The sequence below is a fragment of the Micropterus dolomieu genome, linkage group LG06 (assembly GCF_021292245.1).
Source record: "Micropterus dolomieu isolate WLL.071019.BEF.003 ecotype Adirondacks linkage group LG06, ASM2129224v1, whole genome shotgun sequence".
NCBI lineage: Eukaryota > Metazoa > Chordata > Actinopteri > Centrarchiformes > Centrarchidae > Micropterus > Micropterus dolomieu.
In genome coordinates this window covers 16225105-16240033 of record NC_060155.1, presented here as the reverse complement: position 1 = coordinate 16240033, position 14929 = coordinate 16225105, and the positions used below count along the sequence as shown (strand labels likewise).

The 14929-nt window shown below is 41.5% G+C and overlaps 1 protein-coding gene across 1 annotated transcript in view; it reads right to left on the bottom strand.

Moving 5' to 3' along the window:
- Nucleotides 1-14929, bottom strand: part of gpc1b (glypican 1b) — a 71756-nt gene that overhangs the window by 7303 nt on the left and 49524 nt on the right. Inside the window, exons 3-6 of the mRNA XM_046052318.1 lie at nucleotides 7482-7709; nucleotides 7083-7246; nucleotides 869-1034; nucleotides 560-690 (exon numbers count right to left, since the gene is read on the bottom strand). Coding sequence (XP_045908274.1) covers nucleotides 560-690; nucleotides 869-1034; nucleotides 7083-7246; nucleotides 7482-7709 — 689 coding nt within the window. The remainder of the gene's footprint in view (nucleotides 1-559; nucleotides 691-868; nucleotides 1035-7082; nucleotides 7247-7481; nucleotides 7710-14929) is intronic.

The window sequence follows — 14929 nt, the reverse complement described above, 5'->3', positions numbered from 1 at the left end:
TTACATAGGGTAATGATTCTGCTATGACTAGAGCAACATGTTAATGAGACATAATCTGCCACAATTACCCTAATTAAAATGACATACATTCTGCACCTCATGTAAGGGTCTATTAGTTCTTTCTCAGAAAAAGCTTTTGTGATAGAACATAGTGATCTCGTCCATTAGTAAATTGCCAGTTGTGGCACAGAATGAACTGCTTTAATAATCAAGGAAATCCATTTGATTTGATTGGTCAAGCCAGAAGCAAGATCATCGTACCGACTGCTCCAATGATGTTGAGGGTGTGTTGTATTTTACAAGTCTGCTCAGTTATCCACTCTCTGTCTTCAACCATGTACAGAGATCAGTAAGTACAGTCTAAATTTAGTTTGACATCAATACTATTCAAATATCTTGATATCAGCCGTTTAGACTTATGTTTGCAACATTTTGGATCTCACAATATCATTTGATGTCTTTTGCCTGAACTCTTCATTGTATACTGTGTTGTAAAAACTGTTTGTATGGGTTAGTGAGCTGTATAGAGCTGTATGTATGCACAAATGTGTGCTCTGACCTTGCTATTGATGGTCTTTATATTCTCCATCATGGTAGACATGGCTTCCGATATGCGGGAGGGGAGAGAGAGGACCACGCTATCCACACCAGATGGCCCTTCAAAACGACCAGCCACCTGTATCATTGTTTCTACAGAGACAGGTGGTACAGTTAGTGCAAAGAAAGTGTAAAATGTTTCATCTGTAGTTCACTGGTTAGAATAATTCAGCCTCATTCCCTGCACTAAGTAACATCATGTGTCGGGTGAACCTTTGAGCAAACATATGGCTGAATTGGAGGCATATGTGAATGTGTGTGTGCTCCCCACCTGCCAGATGCCTCCACTCTGTGTTGAGGTCAGCCTGGTTGGCCAGACAGCCCTTCATGACGTTGCTGCAGTAGTTGGCACAAGGTCTGGCAGAGGCCATGCCGCGGCAGTGGGGACAATAAGTCATCTTCATGATGGCCCGCATGCACTCCTGGCTCAGCTGCACCTGGGGTAGAGTACAGACAAAAATAAATACACCACCTGCATGAAAAACGTTTGTTTTGTCAAGCATATTTGATCTAATAGTCGGTTTTAAGAAGATATGAAGATGGACATTTCTTTAGCCAGACAATGACTGGCTAAAGAAATGTCACAGAACTGTGGGAGGTCACCTCCCATGGTGACCTTTCTTTAGTTTGCACCTGACTTTCATTCGGCACAGTTTCCTTGGAAACCACTTTGGGAAAATTTGCTTTTTGTTTCACACACGATAAAAGGGCCCTGACAAGTATTCTCAGTCCCTCACTCCATCCTTCCTGCCTCTTCCATTTCTCTCTCAATCCCACAAGGCTGTTCCCCTAGGAAAGGGCCTTGGTGCATGAAAAGTGAAACTGGGTTAATACCAGTAAGCTCTGTTCACAAGAGAGTACAGCTATGCATACAAAACCTCAGGAAGTGTGTGTGTATGTGTTGGTGTGTGTGTGTGTGTGTGTGAGAGAGAGAGGGAAAGAGAGGTGGAACGAGCCCAGCTACGCATACAAAGCTCCTCTAAGCTGACATCTGGGCCAGCCTGATGCTTTTCCTGGAAACTGTTCTTCCAACAGCAAAGTCACAGTTAAAACCAGCTTTTAACAAATATACATTAGAAATAGAACAACAATATGAATCAGGTGGGAAAACAAATCCTAGACCCTTTGAACACTCTACAGACAGTCAGTAGATTAATAAAAATTCAAATATGCTTGACATAATAGGACATAAAAATGATGATGACTAGACCATGGACAGTAGCACTGTCCCCTGATAAATATAAGGAGCACTGACAAGGGCAGCTTCTTTCTAGTGCTGCTTCTTCACGGTGTACTCCTTGGATGCATCTTAGTATTGTATGCAGTTTATAGCTCTCCACTCATTCTGATTCTGATTCTCATTCTTTTATCAATTCCTGTGGTCGAGAAGTTTCAAACAACCATAATTATGTTCTGTTTTTAGTCTTTTTCTTGGTTGTATTTAATCACTATTTACGAGTGTATAAACCCAATTTTCCCACAAGCATCAATAAAATATAATCGAATCATACTTGATCCACATATGGGAAAAGTAATTGTTGTTGACACGGTTTCAACTCTAAATTAAATCTTAAACTACTTTAAAAATACATAATAAGCCTAAATTTGTAAATGCATCTCTGATGTATAAAAGAGATCAATAGAATTTGATAACTATTGCCAGCTGCACAAATAAGGACAGTATAAAGTGAAATCAGTGATACAGAAAAACAATAACCACATTCCCAGGCTTAATCACAAGTCATATGAGACATGAGTCAGATCCTCATTCCTGCCCTCCTTTTCTCCCCTCCTCCCATCCTTACCCTACCACTCATTAGCCAGGGATGAGTCAGACAAATGCTTTTTTGGTGAGTGAGGGAAGGGAGGGTGCAGGGATGAGTGGAGCAAAAAACTGAAAATGAGAGAGAGAGAGAGGAATATTAAAAAAGCAACAAGATTTACCAAGGGGCGTTGGCAGGAGAGAAAAAACCCAGGGTGATGTTAATGAAATACTTATTAATGATACACAGTCATTAATCATGTTTCTGTTACATCACCCATACAGTATTAATGCTGGGAATCCCAGGCCAGGCACAACAGACATAAAACAGTATGTAACTCCTCCATGGTGCTAATTGGAGGTTGATGTTGACAACTTCCTCTGTAACCTTGGAGCTGTGGTGCACCAGGCACTGTGAAAGAGGGGCTGTCACATTAGAAAAAGTATATGACTGAGATTCAACTGAGGATTACTTTTTATTATCAATTAATCTGTTGATAATTCTTCTGATAAACTGAAATTGAAACAGGAAAATAATAAAGGAGCAAATCTTCACATTTAAGTAGCATAAGTGAAATAATTCACCAAGCACATCTGCTGAACAGCATGTTTGGCAATAAGTAATCAAATGGTTAATCACTTTTCTGACAATCAACTAAGAAATTGATCGAAAATTTTTTGTCAACACTTATAACATCTTCACACACACACACACACACACACACACACACACACACACACACACACACACACACACACTCTCTCTCTGACCTGATCTCAATCATCTCTATACTGATCTATCAAGAGATATCAAGAGAAGGTTTTCCTTTTGATATTTGCACGTGTGGGTTTTTGACATGACTGTGTTGCATCCATACCTTTACTTGTCCTTGCTTCCCCTTCGCAACACACTTCCCATACCTGTCAGTGCCTTCTATATTGCCTGCAGCAATGGAGCTTGAGACCCTTCTGTTTCTCCCTCTCCCTCTCACTGCTTGTCTTTTCTCTGTAATTAGTAAGGATATATGAGCGACCTCTCCCCCTTTGTGTTATAGAGCGGGGCCGATCCAGACTCCTTGCCTCCAGAGTGAGCTACAGTATATGGCGCGTGGCCTACTTCCTCCACTCCCCTGCCCGAGGGAATACAACAGTCGGAAAAAGTTAAGGACACAGCAACTGGTGCAGCCCAGAGCAAAGTAAGGAAGGAATTAATCCTGTACCATAAGGAAAGACAGCATCTTACGGTTCAGATCTCTCTTTCTGTCTAACAAAAACATCTCTCGCTTTATTCAGTTTTTTCAAAGCACATCAGTCTCTCTCTGCTCTGTTTTGCTGTGTTCCCATCCTCCTTTCACTATGCTCTTTCATCACCTTTCTCTACAGCTCCTATTTTTCATGGCCAATCCATCTAAAACATAAAAGGGAGAATGCAGAGAGAATTTTGTTTTATTCTTTCCAGCTTTACAATCAAGCAGTGTAATACCTCCATGTGCAGCGCATAGTAAACATCTTCAGTCACTGGGCCCTTTAATTGGCAATGCATAGTTATAAATAGGATCGGTTGACAGGTTAGGGCCCAATCAATCGAAGATAGAATTACAGAGTAAAAGAGGGGAAAGCAAAGATCCAAATTAGTATACCAAGATATTCAAACTAAAAGGAGACAGAGGACAGCACAGGGCGCTGCTCTGGGAAATATCAACAGAAATGTTGGAGTACAATTTACTGGTGAAGGAAGCATAATAAAGGATTGAATGAGTAAGATAGGGACAAGAGAGGATGCTGGAGTTTGTCACAGTCTTTTTATTATCGTCCCTCTTCCTTTTCTCACTGTCTCATTTGTTCCCATTACAGATCAGTGCTGTTCCAATCTGCACAAGTACAACAAAGTGCTTATTCTGTGCTGGGGAAGACAGCAACATAGACTGACACACAAATTATGAATATGAAATTGATAGACAGTTGGTTGAAATCTGTACTTCCTTCAGTCAAATTGTACAAAACAGGCCTTGACTTGGATGACTCATGAAACATGAGACATTCTGTGTCCTTGCACAGTTCAATAGACTAGACAGTGTGTCCACAATGACTATTCTTGCAATACAGTGTTCTCTTGCCTTTCGTCTTAAGACTTTTGATGAGCGTGTAAATAGGGCAGACGGCAATCTGTGACCTCATTCAGGGTGGCAGCGGCTCTGGTGCCCTAGCATTAGCGCTGGGTGACATTTTGTAATTTTGTAAAAGCTGTGCTAATTATTTACACATTTTCCCCGGCCAGCCTTTTTTAATGAACACATCGCTCACTGTCCTTCAGCACCAACAAAATCGCAACAGTCAGGAAATTTGTATGAAGAAGTAGCCACACGGGGCAAATGTGCATCACCATGCGCACAGAGAGGAATGATGGAATTATGATGTGTGCGTGTGTTTCTGCAACTTTTAGCACTTGTGTGCGTGCACTTGTACTCCATTGTGTATATGAATGTTTGTCTATGACAGGTGCTTATCAGTTTTGGATCTTGCTGCCAGAGCTCTGCAGGGGTCACAAGCTGCTTGGGGTACAGCCATGTGACACAAATCATGAATAACAATTTCAACATAGCAGGCTGCTCATTCTAATTCTGACCCTTTCTCCCCTGTTTGCTTGCTTGAGTCTAAGCTAGGCAGCAACTGTCATGTCTTTAGCTCTGTTATACTATTTATATGATTCCCTTAGCTCCAGGTCAGGCAGTTTTAGCTGTCATCATCACGCCATGTGTCTTGTTATTCACTAGATACCTGCTACGCTAGACTAGCCGTATTCCATTTTAATCCCCTGTGGCTGTGAATGTGCTAGGCTTTGCTGCATGCAGGTACTTAATTGAGACATCCTCAGGTCCCTTTGTGTAGGTGTGAGACGTTGCACCAATTGTCTGAGACAAAGAGAGGCAGAGAGAGATATGCTAGGCCAGGCTGTCTAACTCTAGCTAGCAAACAGTACAGTCTATGCCATTCACAATGCTAGCCAGAACACATACATCAGAGTGAAAGGTGAAAGCATTTTATTCCATCTATGACATGCATCCAAATGTTTGGCCTTGTAGTGACATAGTAGCACCTCAACCTATTTTGTCACACTGTTTTTTTTCTCTTGCTCTTTGTCTTTTCATGCTTAGAAAAGCCTAGCCATGTAATATTTCATTGAGGAAATAATTGTAATATTCATCTCTGGAACAGCATATGTTTTCTCAAAGAAGCACATATTTCTCAAGGCGCCACTGCTCTCAACACTCTCCTTGCCCAGTGTCTGACCAGAGATATTTTTCACTGGTCCATCAATACTGGCCACCTCCCTTTCAGGAGCTGAAATGATTTCTTGGTCTTGCTCTGATCTTAACCTTACTCTTGTCTTCTACACAGAGGGGACCATTTCTCTTGGGAGATATTAACCCTCCCTGCAGCCTAGGGAGACATTTTTCAGTGTGGAGCTGACATTAACTGTTGTTGCAGGGGCTGATTGTCTGAGCCGCAGGCCATGCTTTATAGTGCCTCTCGTTTCCACCAACATTGATCTGCCACTGCTTTATACCATGCGCACAGACTGGTAAAAACAGGCCTGTGTGTACATGTGTGCTTAGGTGATCAGTAAAGAGAGATAAATACAGACCCCTTAATACAGGGATACCAATGAACATGTACTGGAAGAAAAGCATATTAGCTATGCCCCAGATTAGACATCAGTAAAATGGTATGTGAGGCAGTTAGTCGCTTTCATGAAAAACAATAAAACTGACCAGTACGGGAAGAAAGCACAGGTAGGAAAACAGGGCTATAGTTTTAAGGGAAAGAAACCAATCGCAGTCAGGGGTGGACTGGTAATCTGGCATACAGGGCAAATTCTGGTGGGCCGACGCACCTATGGGCCGGTGTAACTTAAATTATTATTTAGATAACTATTAAATGCCAACGTATCAGCCTAAAGAGCACTGACAGCGGCCCATTGGTTCATTTACTATACTGACACTGGGCTGGCCCAATCACATCTCTTGCAAGCCTCCAATCCCTCCCCTATGCCCAGTTGTTTGTCTTGTGTTGTGGGCCAAAAAAAAAACAATCTTTAAACACGCTGCCGCCAAATGTGCCTAAATAACCGATATGTTTGCTACTGGAGCTGCAGTAGCTTCAATATCAGCTGCAGTACCCGACGTAGTGCAGCCACTGGTACTTGAAGGAGTAAAGGAGAGCCAAAGCCACTGCCAGGCAGAGGAGGAGCCCCTAAATGTCCGCACCACTTTTTAACACAAAGTGACGCCATGTATGTGCCATGCCATAATGACAATGTTGATGATTACTTCAATTAAGTTAAATCAGTTAACTGTCCTAATGGCTGACATTATTTTGTCAGCATCGCGTTGGCTAATCCCACGCTGTTGGGAAAATTACTTGTACTTGAGTAAGAGTTGTGCCACCTTTTATCACCAGGGAGTCCACTTGCACTGGTACAGTTATCCACGGCACTTATAACTCAGCTTTATAGTGGTTTGGGAGAATATTACAGTTTATTTAAGAGAACTGCAAGGATGGTGTATTGGTGAGGAGTGTCCAACTGATTGCTGTGGGCTGCCTGGACCAAAAATGCCAGGGCCGACTTTTTGCCCCAGTCCAGCCCTGATCACAGTTATTGGATGCCATGCAAAATGAAATGGGACAGAAAAACGGTGGGTTTTGGGAGGAGAGGTTTTACCTGGGACACCTTGCGCACCACCTCCCCACTGACCACCAGCCCTTGAACAAAGGAACGTGCTGCTACAAATGTGCGTGTGACGATCATCTTCATTACGCGGGGTGTTTCTCCGAAGGGACGTAGTGTCTCGATCTGCTTAGACACACACTCCAGGTAGTCCTCACCTACAATCAGCAAACACATTCAATAAAATCTTTATTTAAGTAGAAAATATGAATACATCTAAAAAAAAATAGTTTTAATAGAATATGAAGTAATCTCCTTTTCTTTTATATTTTGTATATATTGTATATCACTACTGTGAAGAATGTTCTCTGGCAGTAAACCTGTGTTCACACCACTAACCCATGAATTAGCTCTTGGTTGTTATTTGGAGGTGTAGAGAAAAGCTAGAGGTACCTATGGAATATTGCTTGTTTGCCTGGTAGAAGAGCTTCTCCAGCAGCCTAGCCCAGAATTCGTTGAGCACCTCTTCAAGATTGACATTGGAGCCTCGGTAGTAGTACCTCAAATCCGTGTATAGGTCGGAGAAGACCTGGGAATTCTGGGAGTATAGGGACCCCCAAGTTGGAGTGAAAGTCTCCTGTAGACTAATCGCCGAACGGTTCAGCAACTCCAGGAAGTAACCTAAAAACACATATGGAAAGTTAATGGTTTTAACAGTAGAAGTGCCCTTGACTCAGATTTACAGTGTCAGCAACTACACACAGCGTGATGTTATTTTCTTGTGTGTCATTTTTTCCCCTTTATATGCTTAGATTTAAAAATGGTCTGTCTCAAACTGTCAGTGATCCTAAAGCTAAAGAATGAAAGAGTGTCCCTCTAGGGGATGTCAGAGAAATTACAGCACTTCAGGGTGAAGTATATACAGCTCCAAGTCAGGATTTACAGATATAGGGTACAGGCAGAGGCAGGCAGTCATGCAGAAACACTGGTAAACAGATAGACAGATGGGTAGGCATGCTGTCAGTCCCGGAGAAGAAAAGGTAGGAGAATGTTAAAGTCTGACTGAGACAAGCACAAACAAATATAAAGCCACAAGCAGAAAGAATGTCTGTGTCAGTTTCTGAAGCAGTCGGACGAAGACTTATAGAGATATAGATGTTAATTCATTGCATGACCGACTTTAGATTTCACCTCTGTAGGATGTACAGGTAATTAGCATCCAAACACATGCTTCAAGTTTGGTTACAATAGCTTAAGCCAATTTTGATTTATGAGCATTTATGTAAAATTGAACTTTAATACACAAAGTAAAAATGTATAATTTGACACATCAAAATTGCTTTGACAAATTTAGATCAGTGAAGTCGAGTAGATGATCCTGCCAAAGTTTTGGGACGATTGGCTTAAAGGTTTTTGATGACTTCCCCAAAAAAGGAGAGAAAAATTTGACATTTTCAGAGCAGAAGACCATTGGAGGAAAGCTGCAGATTAATTGACAGATTAAAATGATTAAATGATGGTTATATATCCCTGCCTCTGCTGAATTATTTTTTTATCCCTGGTGGGGACAAAATGTATCCACCCCTTAGAGTGATCAATGCAATTTCACTAGTGATGCAACGGATCACAAAGTAACGGTTCTGATTGATCACTGCTTTTGTTAGGGTTTCATTCATTTTAAAATGCGCTACTTTGGCTCTGATCCAGCTGTCTCTCTCTGTATGTAGGTAATCACCACTCTGAAGACTTGCTTAATGTCCCGTCCATGGATCTATCTGATTGGTTACAAGTTGCGAACAATAGCCTATCAACAGTCAAGAGACATTTTCTCAGGTGAGCAGCGGAGCTGTAAGTTGAAGGAAAGACAGCAGATAGTAGGACTAAAGCTGTAATGAACATCACAATCTGATTATCTGTTTCTATGATGACAAGCAGCCCAGTGACCCTGTTACACCAGTGAGCATGCCCAAACACACAGCAACGGGGTTTCACTAAAAGACACTCTTGAAAGTGACGGCTTTTAAGTCACTCTCCCCTTACCCACTCACTGCACCTCAGAGTTAAACAGAGCATCCTTCTGTCTTTTCTTTCTTTTCACTGCAACTTTGCAATCGATCAGGGGAGGGATTTATTTTCAATGGCAGTGGCATAAACATTTTTACATCTGTTCTGTGCATAAACATTGTTTATAAATGAGGCCCCTGTTCTGCCAAGAGATGGCAGCCGAAGGTCCAGCACAACAGACCATCCATCCATTCAGGCCAACATTTGCTCTGCATCTTTGCGTATACAGTGGGTTCAAACCTGGTGCATATACTGTATGTGTGTGTGTGTGTATGTGTGTGTGTTTATCTGTTTGTCTGCCTGTGTGTGTATACGTGCGCGTGTGTGTGTTTGTGTGTGGCAGGCAGATGGGAAGCTGTAGTCTGCAGCACTGTTTACTTTGTAGGTGTCTTATCTCTGCCTGCCACCACCCCAGATCGGGAGGAGACGAGAAAAGGGGAGGTTGTGGCCTCCAGAGAGGACACTCTGCCTGGAGTTAACCTATTCCCCTAACGAAGCTGTTTTCAAAAACATCATAACATGCACAGAAATCCACCACACACACAAAATACAAACACACCCCATCTTCTAACAGTTTCCCTGACGACAACATATGGAGAAAACCAAGTCAAGTTATGCGGTAGCAAAACTCCAAACACCCACCTGCGCAGGGCCTGAAGACAATCGCAGCACTTGGAGTTACATAACATATTAATATACTAAGCTCATCCTGACCAATCTGCGTGGCATTATCTAAGCACTGGCCTTGTTGGATACTGTATCTCTGTGCTGCTTTCCCACTCATTAATAAACTGCAGCCAGACAGTTTCACTGCTGCTGTAATTTGCTGTTCCTCTGGAATTTTCACAGACTAAAGCTAAACGGTCTACTCTCATCAGAGCCATTGATTTGAAGAGATGTATTTAGCACTGAATGTTAGGTACTTTTGAGGAGTCTCATTTTTAATTCCACTAGCAGACAACCACTGTGGGACATACAGTATACATACATTGTTTCATATTCTTGCTTTTGCTACATTTAATGGTCATTATGTGCTTGACGTGCCTTGGAAACACCAAGGGACACTCTTCAAGATATATCAAACTTTTGTTCAAGTCACGTTCCTCCTCCTACAGCCATAGTCTTGTTCGGTGTCACAACCAATTGCCCTTTGACATTTGCCTCAGTTGGGTTCGCACCCAGAATAATGTCAGCTTGCATTATTTCTAAATCGGAGTTATGTAATGTTGTCAAGTTACATGCTTTTTGATGTACACTCACATTTCAACACATATACGATGAGTGAAAATTTTATTATATTATAAAACACTGAAAGAAATAAACCAAACCAGCTAATTATTTGGTTTTAAGCCCTACTGGAAAATTGCAAGAATGGTGTGCGACCAGATTCAAATGGTCTGATATATTCTTTGTAAATTAAAAGAGTGTAAAGCCCATTTTCTAAAGGCAGAAAAGGCTGATGCCAATGTCTTCAACAAGAAACAGAATACCTTTCTAGTAAACTCCTCATTATAGGTACAGACCTCCAAGCACAGAGCTAATGGCAATTTAATGAATGGCGTGTAGCTTGTGTCTTTGTGTGTGAAGCAAAACATTTCTTAGATAAATATAAATCCAGGTGAGATAAATGGTTCTGACATGCAGCGGCCGTATGTCCAGCATTTGTTTAGTAGCGAGGCTTCCCGGCTGGATGACACATCATTCCCCTGTTCCCTGACCTCCTGTCAGTCAACTATCTGGAAATGCAGCTCTGGGCCAGCCTCAAAGTACCAGGAGTGCTGCATCTATGTCACTTACACATTTGTGCCAGCCAACACACAAAAACATCCTTCCAGGAGTCAGCAGAAAAGAGCATGCACACTCGTACACAGAGAAACTAAATTCAAACTGACAGCACATTCACATCTACACACAGACACGCAGGGATCGCAGACCCTCACACCAACACACACTATCCAGAGTACACAGTGGCAGGCAGGCAGACAGACAGACGGGGAGCGGCTGCGACTGGTGCAGCTTTGCTTTTAATCCCTATTAGAATTCATTCCTGCTGTGTACCGTCAGCCATACTGTAAAACTGCCTCAAGTCTGGCTAAGGGAAATGGATTACAGCAGAAATATTTTTATTCAGGTGATGAAGTGAAGTTGTTTTCTCTATTAAAATGAATTATGCACATTTCTGTTTACTCTTTCTAGTGTTGGTGGTCATGTTTTAAGCACTTTGGGATCGCCGCATGTGGAGGACAGATCTTGATAAATGGTATGACGCTGTCCAGTTCTCCTCTGCCCTTCAGCTCAAGTGAAAAATGATCATCATTAGTATGATACAAAGCCCATGTGAATGTGTGAGCAATGCATGTGCTTTTGTGTGTGGAGATGACCTTTCTCATTCTTCATCTGTTTCTGTCTCTATATACAGGGAGCCACAAGTGCATCCCTTCCTTTACCCCTCCATTCTTTTATCCCTCCCTCAATCCTCTATCATCCATTTAAGCACACTCTCTACTTTCTCTCCTCCAGTGTCTGCTCTCCAAGGAAGGAGTGATAGAGAGGGCACATAATTGCTTATTTGTAGCGCAGCACATGTAAGAGTGGAGGGGACAAAGAGGGGACAAACAGTAGATGGGATAGTTTAGATATTTTCTTTGTAGTAGTCATGAGGACGCTATATCGCTCTTCAATGTATACATCTAAAATGATAACAAAACCAAAAGTGATGTCAGTAATTTGTGAGGATTGATAATTAATCTTTTTCTAGCCAATGATGCGAGCTACTGTATCTTGCTCTGGAAATCTCAGGTCTCATTTCTCAATGTGATTTAGAATTTCATCAGGTTAGTTAATTGTCATCTGATCCAAATATTTGTTTAAACGTTCAAAAATAACTGTTGTCTGGTATAAAAAATTGCCCATAATATAGCCCATAATTTATATAAAGTAAAATATTTTGCACGTTTGTGTATTGATAAGCAGAATCCCAAATTACAAATTTGCCTCAAAGGGCTTTACAATCTGTACAGCAAATGACTCCATAACCACACTAGACTGATTATAATATTTTTCCCTCTGCATTTTTGATAGTCACAGTAGAAAAAGACAGAAAAGGCAGGGGAGAGAGGGGGGGAATAACATGCAGCAAAGGGCCTGAGGTAAGGCCAGGTGAGCTACCAGGGCGCCTGACTGATTAAACTTTCAACATTCAACAGAGTAGGCCTGTCCTATAATTCAGTACTGTCATGAATTAAGTTTAAGGAGAATCACATTGTGATTCTATAATCTTATTATAACATAGTTCATGAAATTTCCGTTAAAAATGAACAGAATGAGCTATTGAGTTTGGTCTCATGTAATGCAAAATTGTTTTTTGAACATATATCAGTTTCATGTTTACATTTTAACTGTTTACCCACATTTACAACCACACTGATTGCATTGTCTCATAACCAACAGCAACATTTTTTTTCAGCGTGACAGAAGATTACTGAAATCTTGTGCCACACTCTACCTCCAGCCCATTCTGCCTTTCATTCTTTTTCTTCTCTCTAACTCACACACACACACACACACACACACACACACACACACACACACACACACACACACACACACAGTGAGAACAAGGCAAGTCAAGCATTTGTGTCTTAATGACTTTCTTCCTGCGGTGAGAGGGGTGTTAATGATTTCATTTGTAATCACTATGAGCTTCACATCCAGGCCACCTTGACATATAAGAGGCTTTAACTCTATTTCTACATTCTCTTATCCCACTGCTTCCAAACCTTATAAAACACACGCTCACACACACACATACACAATAAAGTGCACACACAAATCCTCATATACCATACAGTTACGCATTAAGCATTTTACCCTCTTCTACTCTCTCTTGGTCTTTTATCAATCAATACAGTGCTTTAAACCAGATGAGTAGCCTCTACCTCCATGTGCCCTCTTTCCCTTTCTGTTGATGTGGTGTTTCTATATCTTCAGTTCTTCCCCTCCTCGCTCTGTCTCCTGTGTCAAGTTGTGTTATTGACAAGAGATTCTGTGTAAGACAGAGGTACCATTGATGTTCCTCCAGCTGTCAATCACTCTCACAGAGGGCTTGGACTGATCCCGAGTTACTTTCTCACACAGAGGTATTAACTGACCGAGGCTTGTGCTACTCATTCCAGACTAATCCTGAATCAGTTTTCTCATACAGAGAGCTTAGCGGGTCTGCCATCGTTCGCCACTGTCTAATAAAGTTGCATCTCACGCCAGCTGATTTAATAATCTGATCTAAATCTGGATGGTGATTAAGTAATCACAGGCTGACAAGAAATCACTGAATCTTTAACGAATTGTCTGTTCTGATACTCCGGTCTCCAGTGAAAACTCATTTTGGTGTTTGTTTCCTCCAATTGGCAGTTAACATTGTCTCACATGCAGGAAATGTTTCAAAACACTCGGGACCATGCTAGAGGATAGAAAAAAACTTACATTTCAAGCCAAATGCGGATAAAAGTAAAGTAGATACTCATATACTGATGTTGACTAGCTGAGAAACATGACAGACTGACTGAGTTTTGGCAGTGCACCAGATACTGACAAGGGAGGATTGGATAGAAAGGGAAGATCTGTGAAAGAATGAAAGGGAGTAAGAGAGGAATACAGGGCTGAAAAAGCAGCAATTGTATATCTCTTTCATATCTGACAGCCTTAATTCTATTTGTCCATTTGACAAGTGCTGAATGATCATATTAGCTGCATGGTTCTTTGGCAGGGAGAAGAGAGGCAGCGATACAGAGAGCAAAAGATGAGGCATATGCCGAGAGGACAGGCAGAGAAAATCAGGTGGCATTGGTGCATTAAAAAATCAAATTAGAAAGCACACGGAGAGCACATACAGTACCCCTGCCAAGGCTGTACTCTAAATTTGTTATTTTTATAACAGAACATTTTAAGATGCATCTGGATCTGCTCTGCATCAAAATACACAATCATGTTGATTGGCTGATGTGGCTGCTAAGAATATTGGAGAATATTCAAATCCTGTCTGGGAGTATTAGGCATTTTCACAAAAATGAATTGTGCAACATTAATGTGACTCAAACTTAGGAGCACTGAGTTATGGCCATTTGATGTTATGTTGCTGTAGCGCCACCTGTAAGCTAAATGCCATCACATTTTTCAGGATCGCTCAGACTTCATCTGTAACCTGCATTTGGTTAAAAGTGCACAATGCATTCAAGAGGCATTTGGCCACACATGAAATTTGCAAGTTGGGAAAAACTGTTGTTTAAAAATTTCAACCGTAGAGAATAATTTTTTGTTGAAACAGATAGACTTGTCTTTAAGCAAAGAATCCTACATCTACAGAAATGATCATCCAAAATGTAAAATATAACATGATGGTCCAATCCACATGAAAAACAAATTAACTGAACTTTGGCCCAGGGACATGTCTTGTTAAGGACCCAAACCATATCCTCATATGTTTAAGGTCACGAGTGATCTTCAAGAGAAGGAAAGAAAGGGAAGGCGAAATTAGAGACTGTTTCAGGCACAGCAAAGCTGGCCTTTACCGACCCTATAGGCTCTTCAGCACCCCCACCCCCTCACCCTTTATCCACAAGTGTCTTTCCCTTTGTTATTTCCCTACCTGCACAAGGACAATAAAAAAAATAAACACAACAGGCATAAACATACACTGCTGCCCTGGGTGCACTGAATGCACAAATGATGATCTGGGAGCCATTAGACTATTTATGTGTCAGTCTGACTCTCCATCAATAACAACACTTACCACACACATACTGTGCCCCAGGAGCACTGCAAGCCCCTTAGCCAGCATT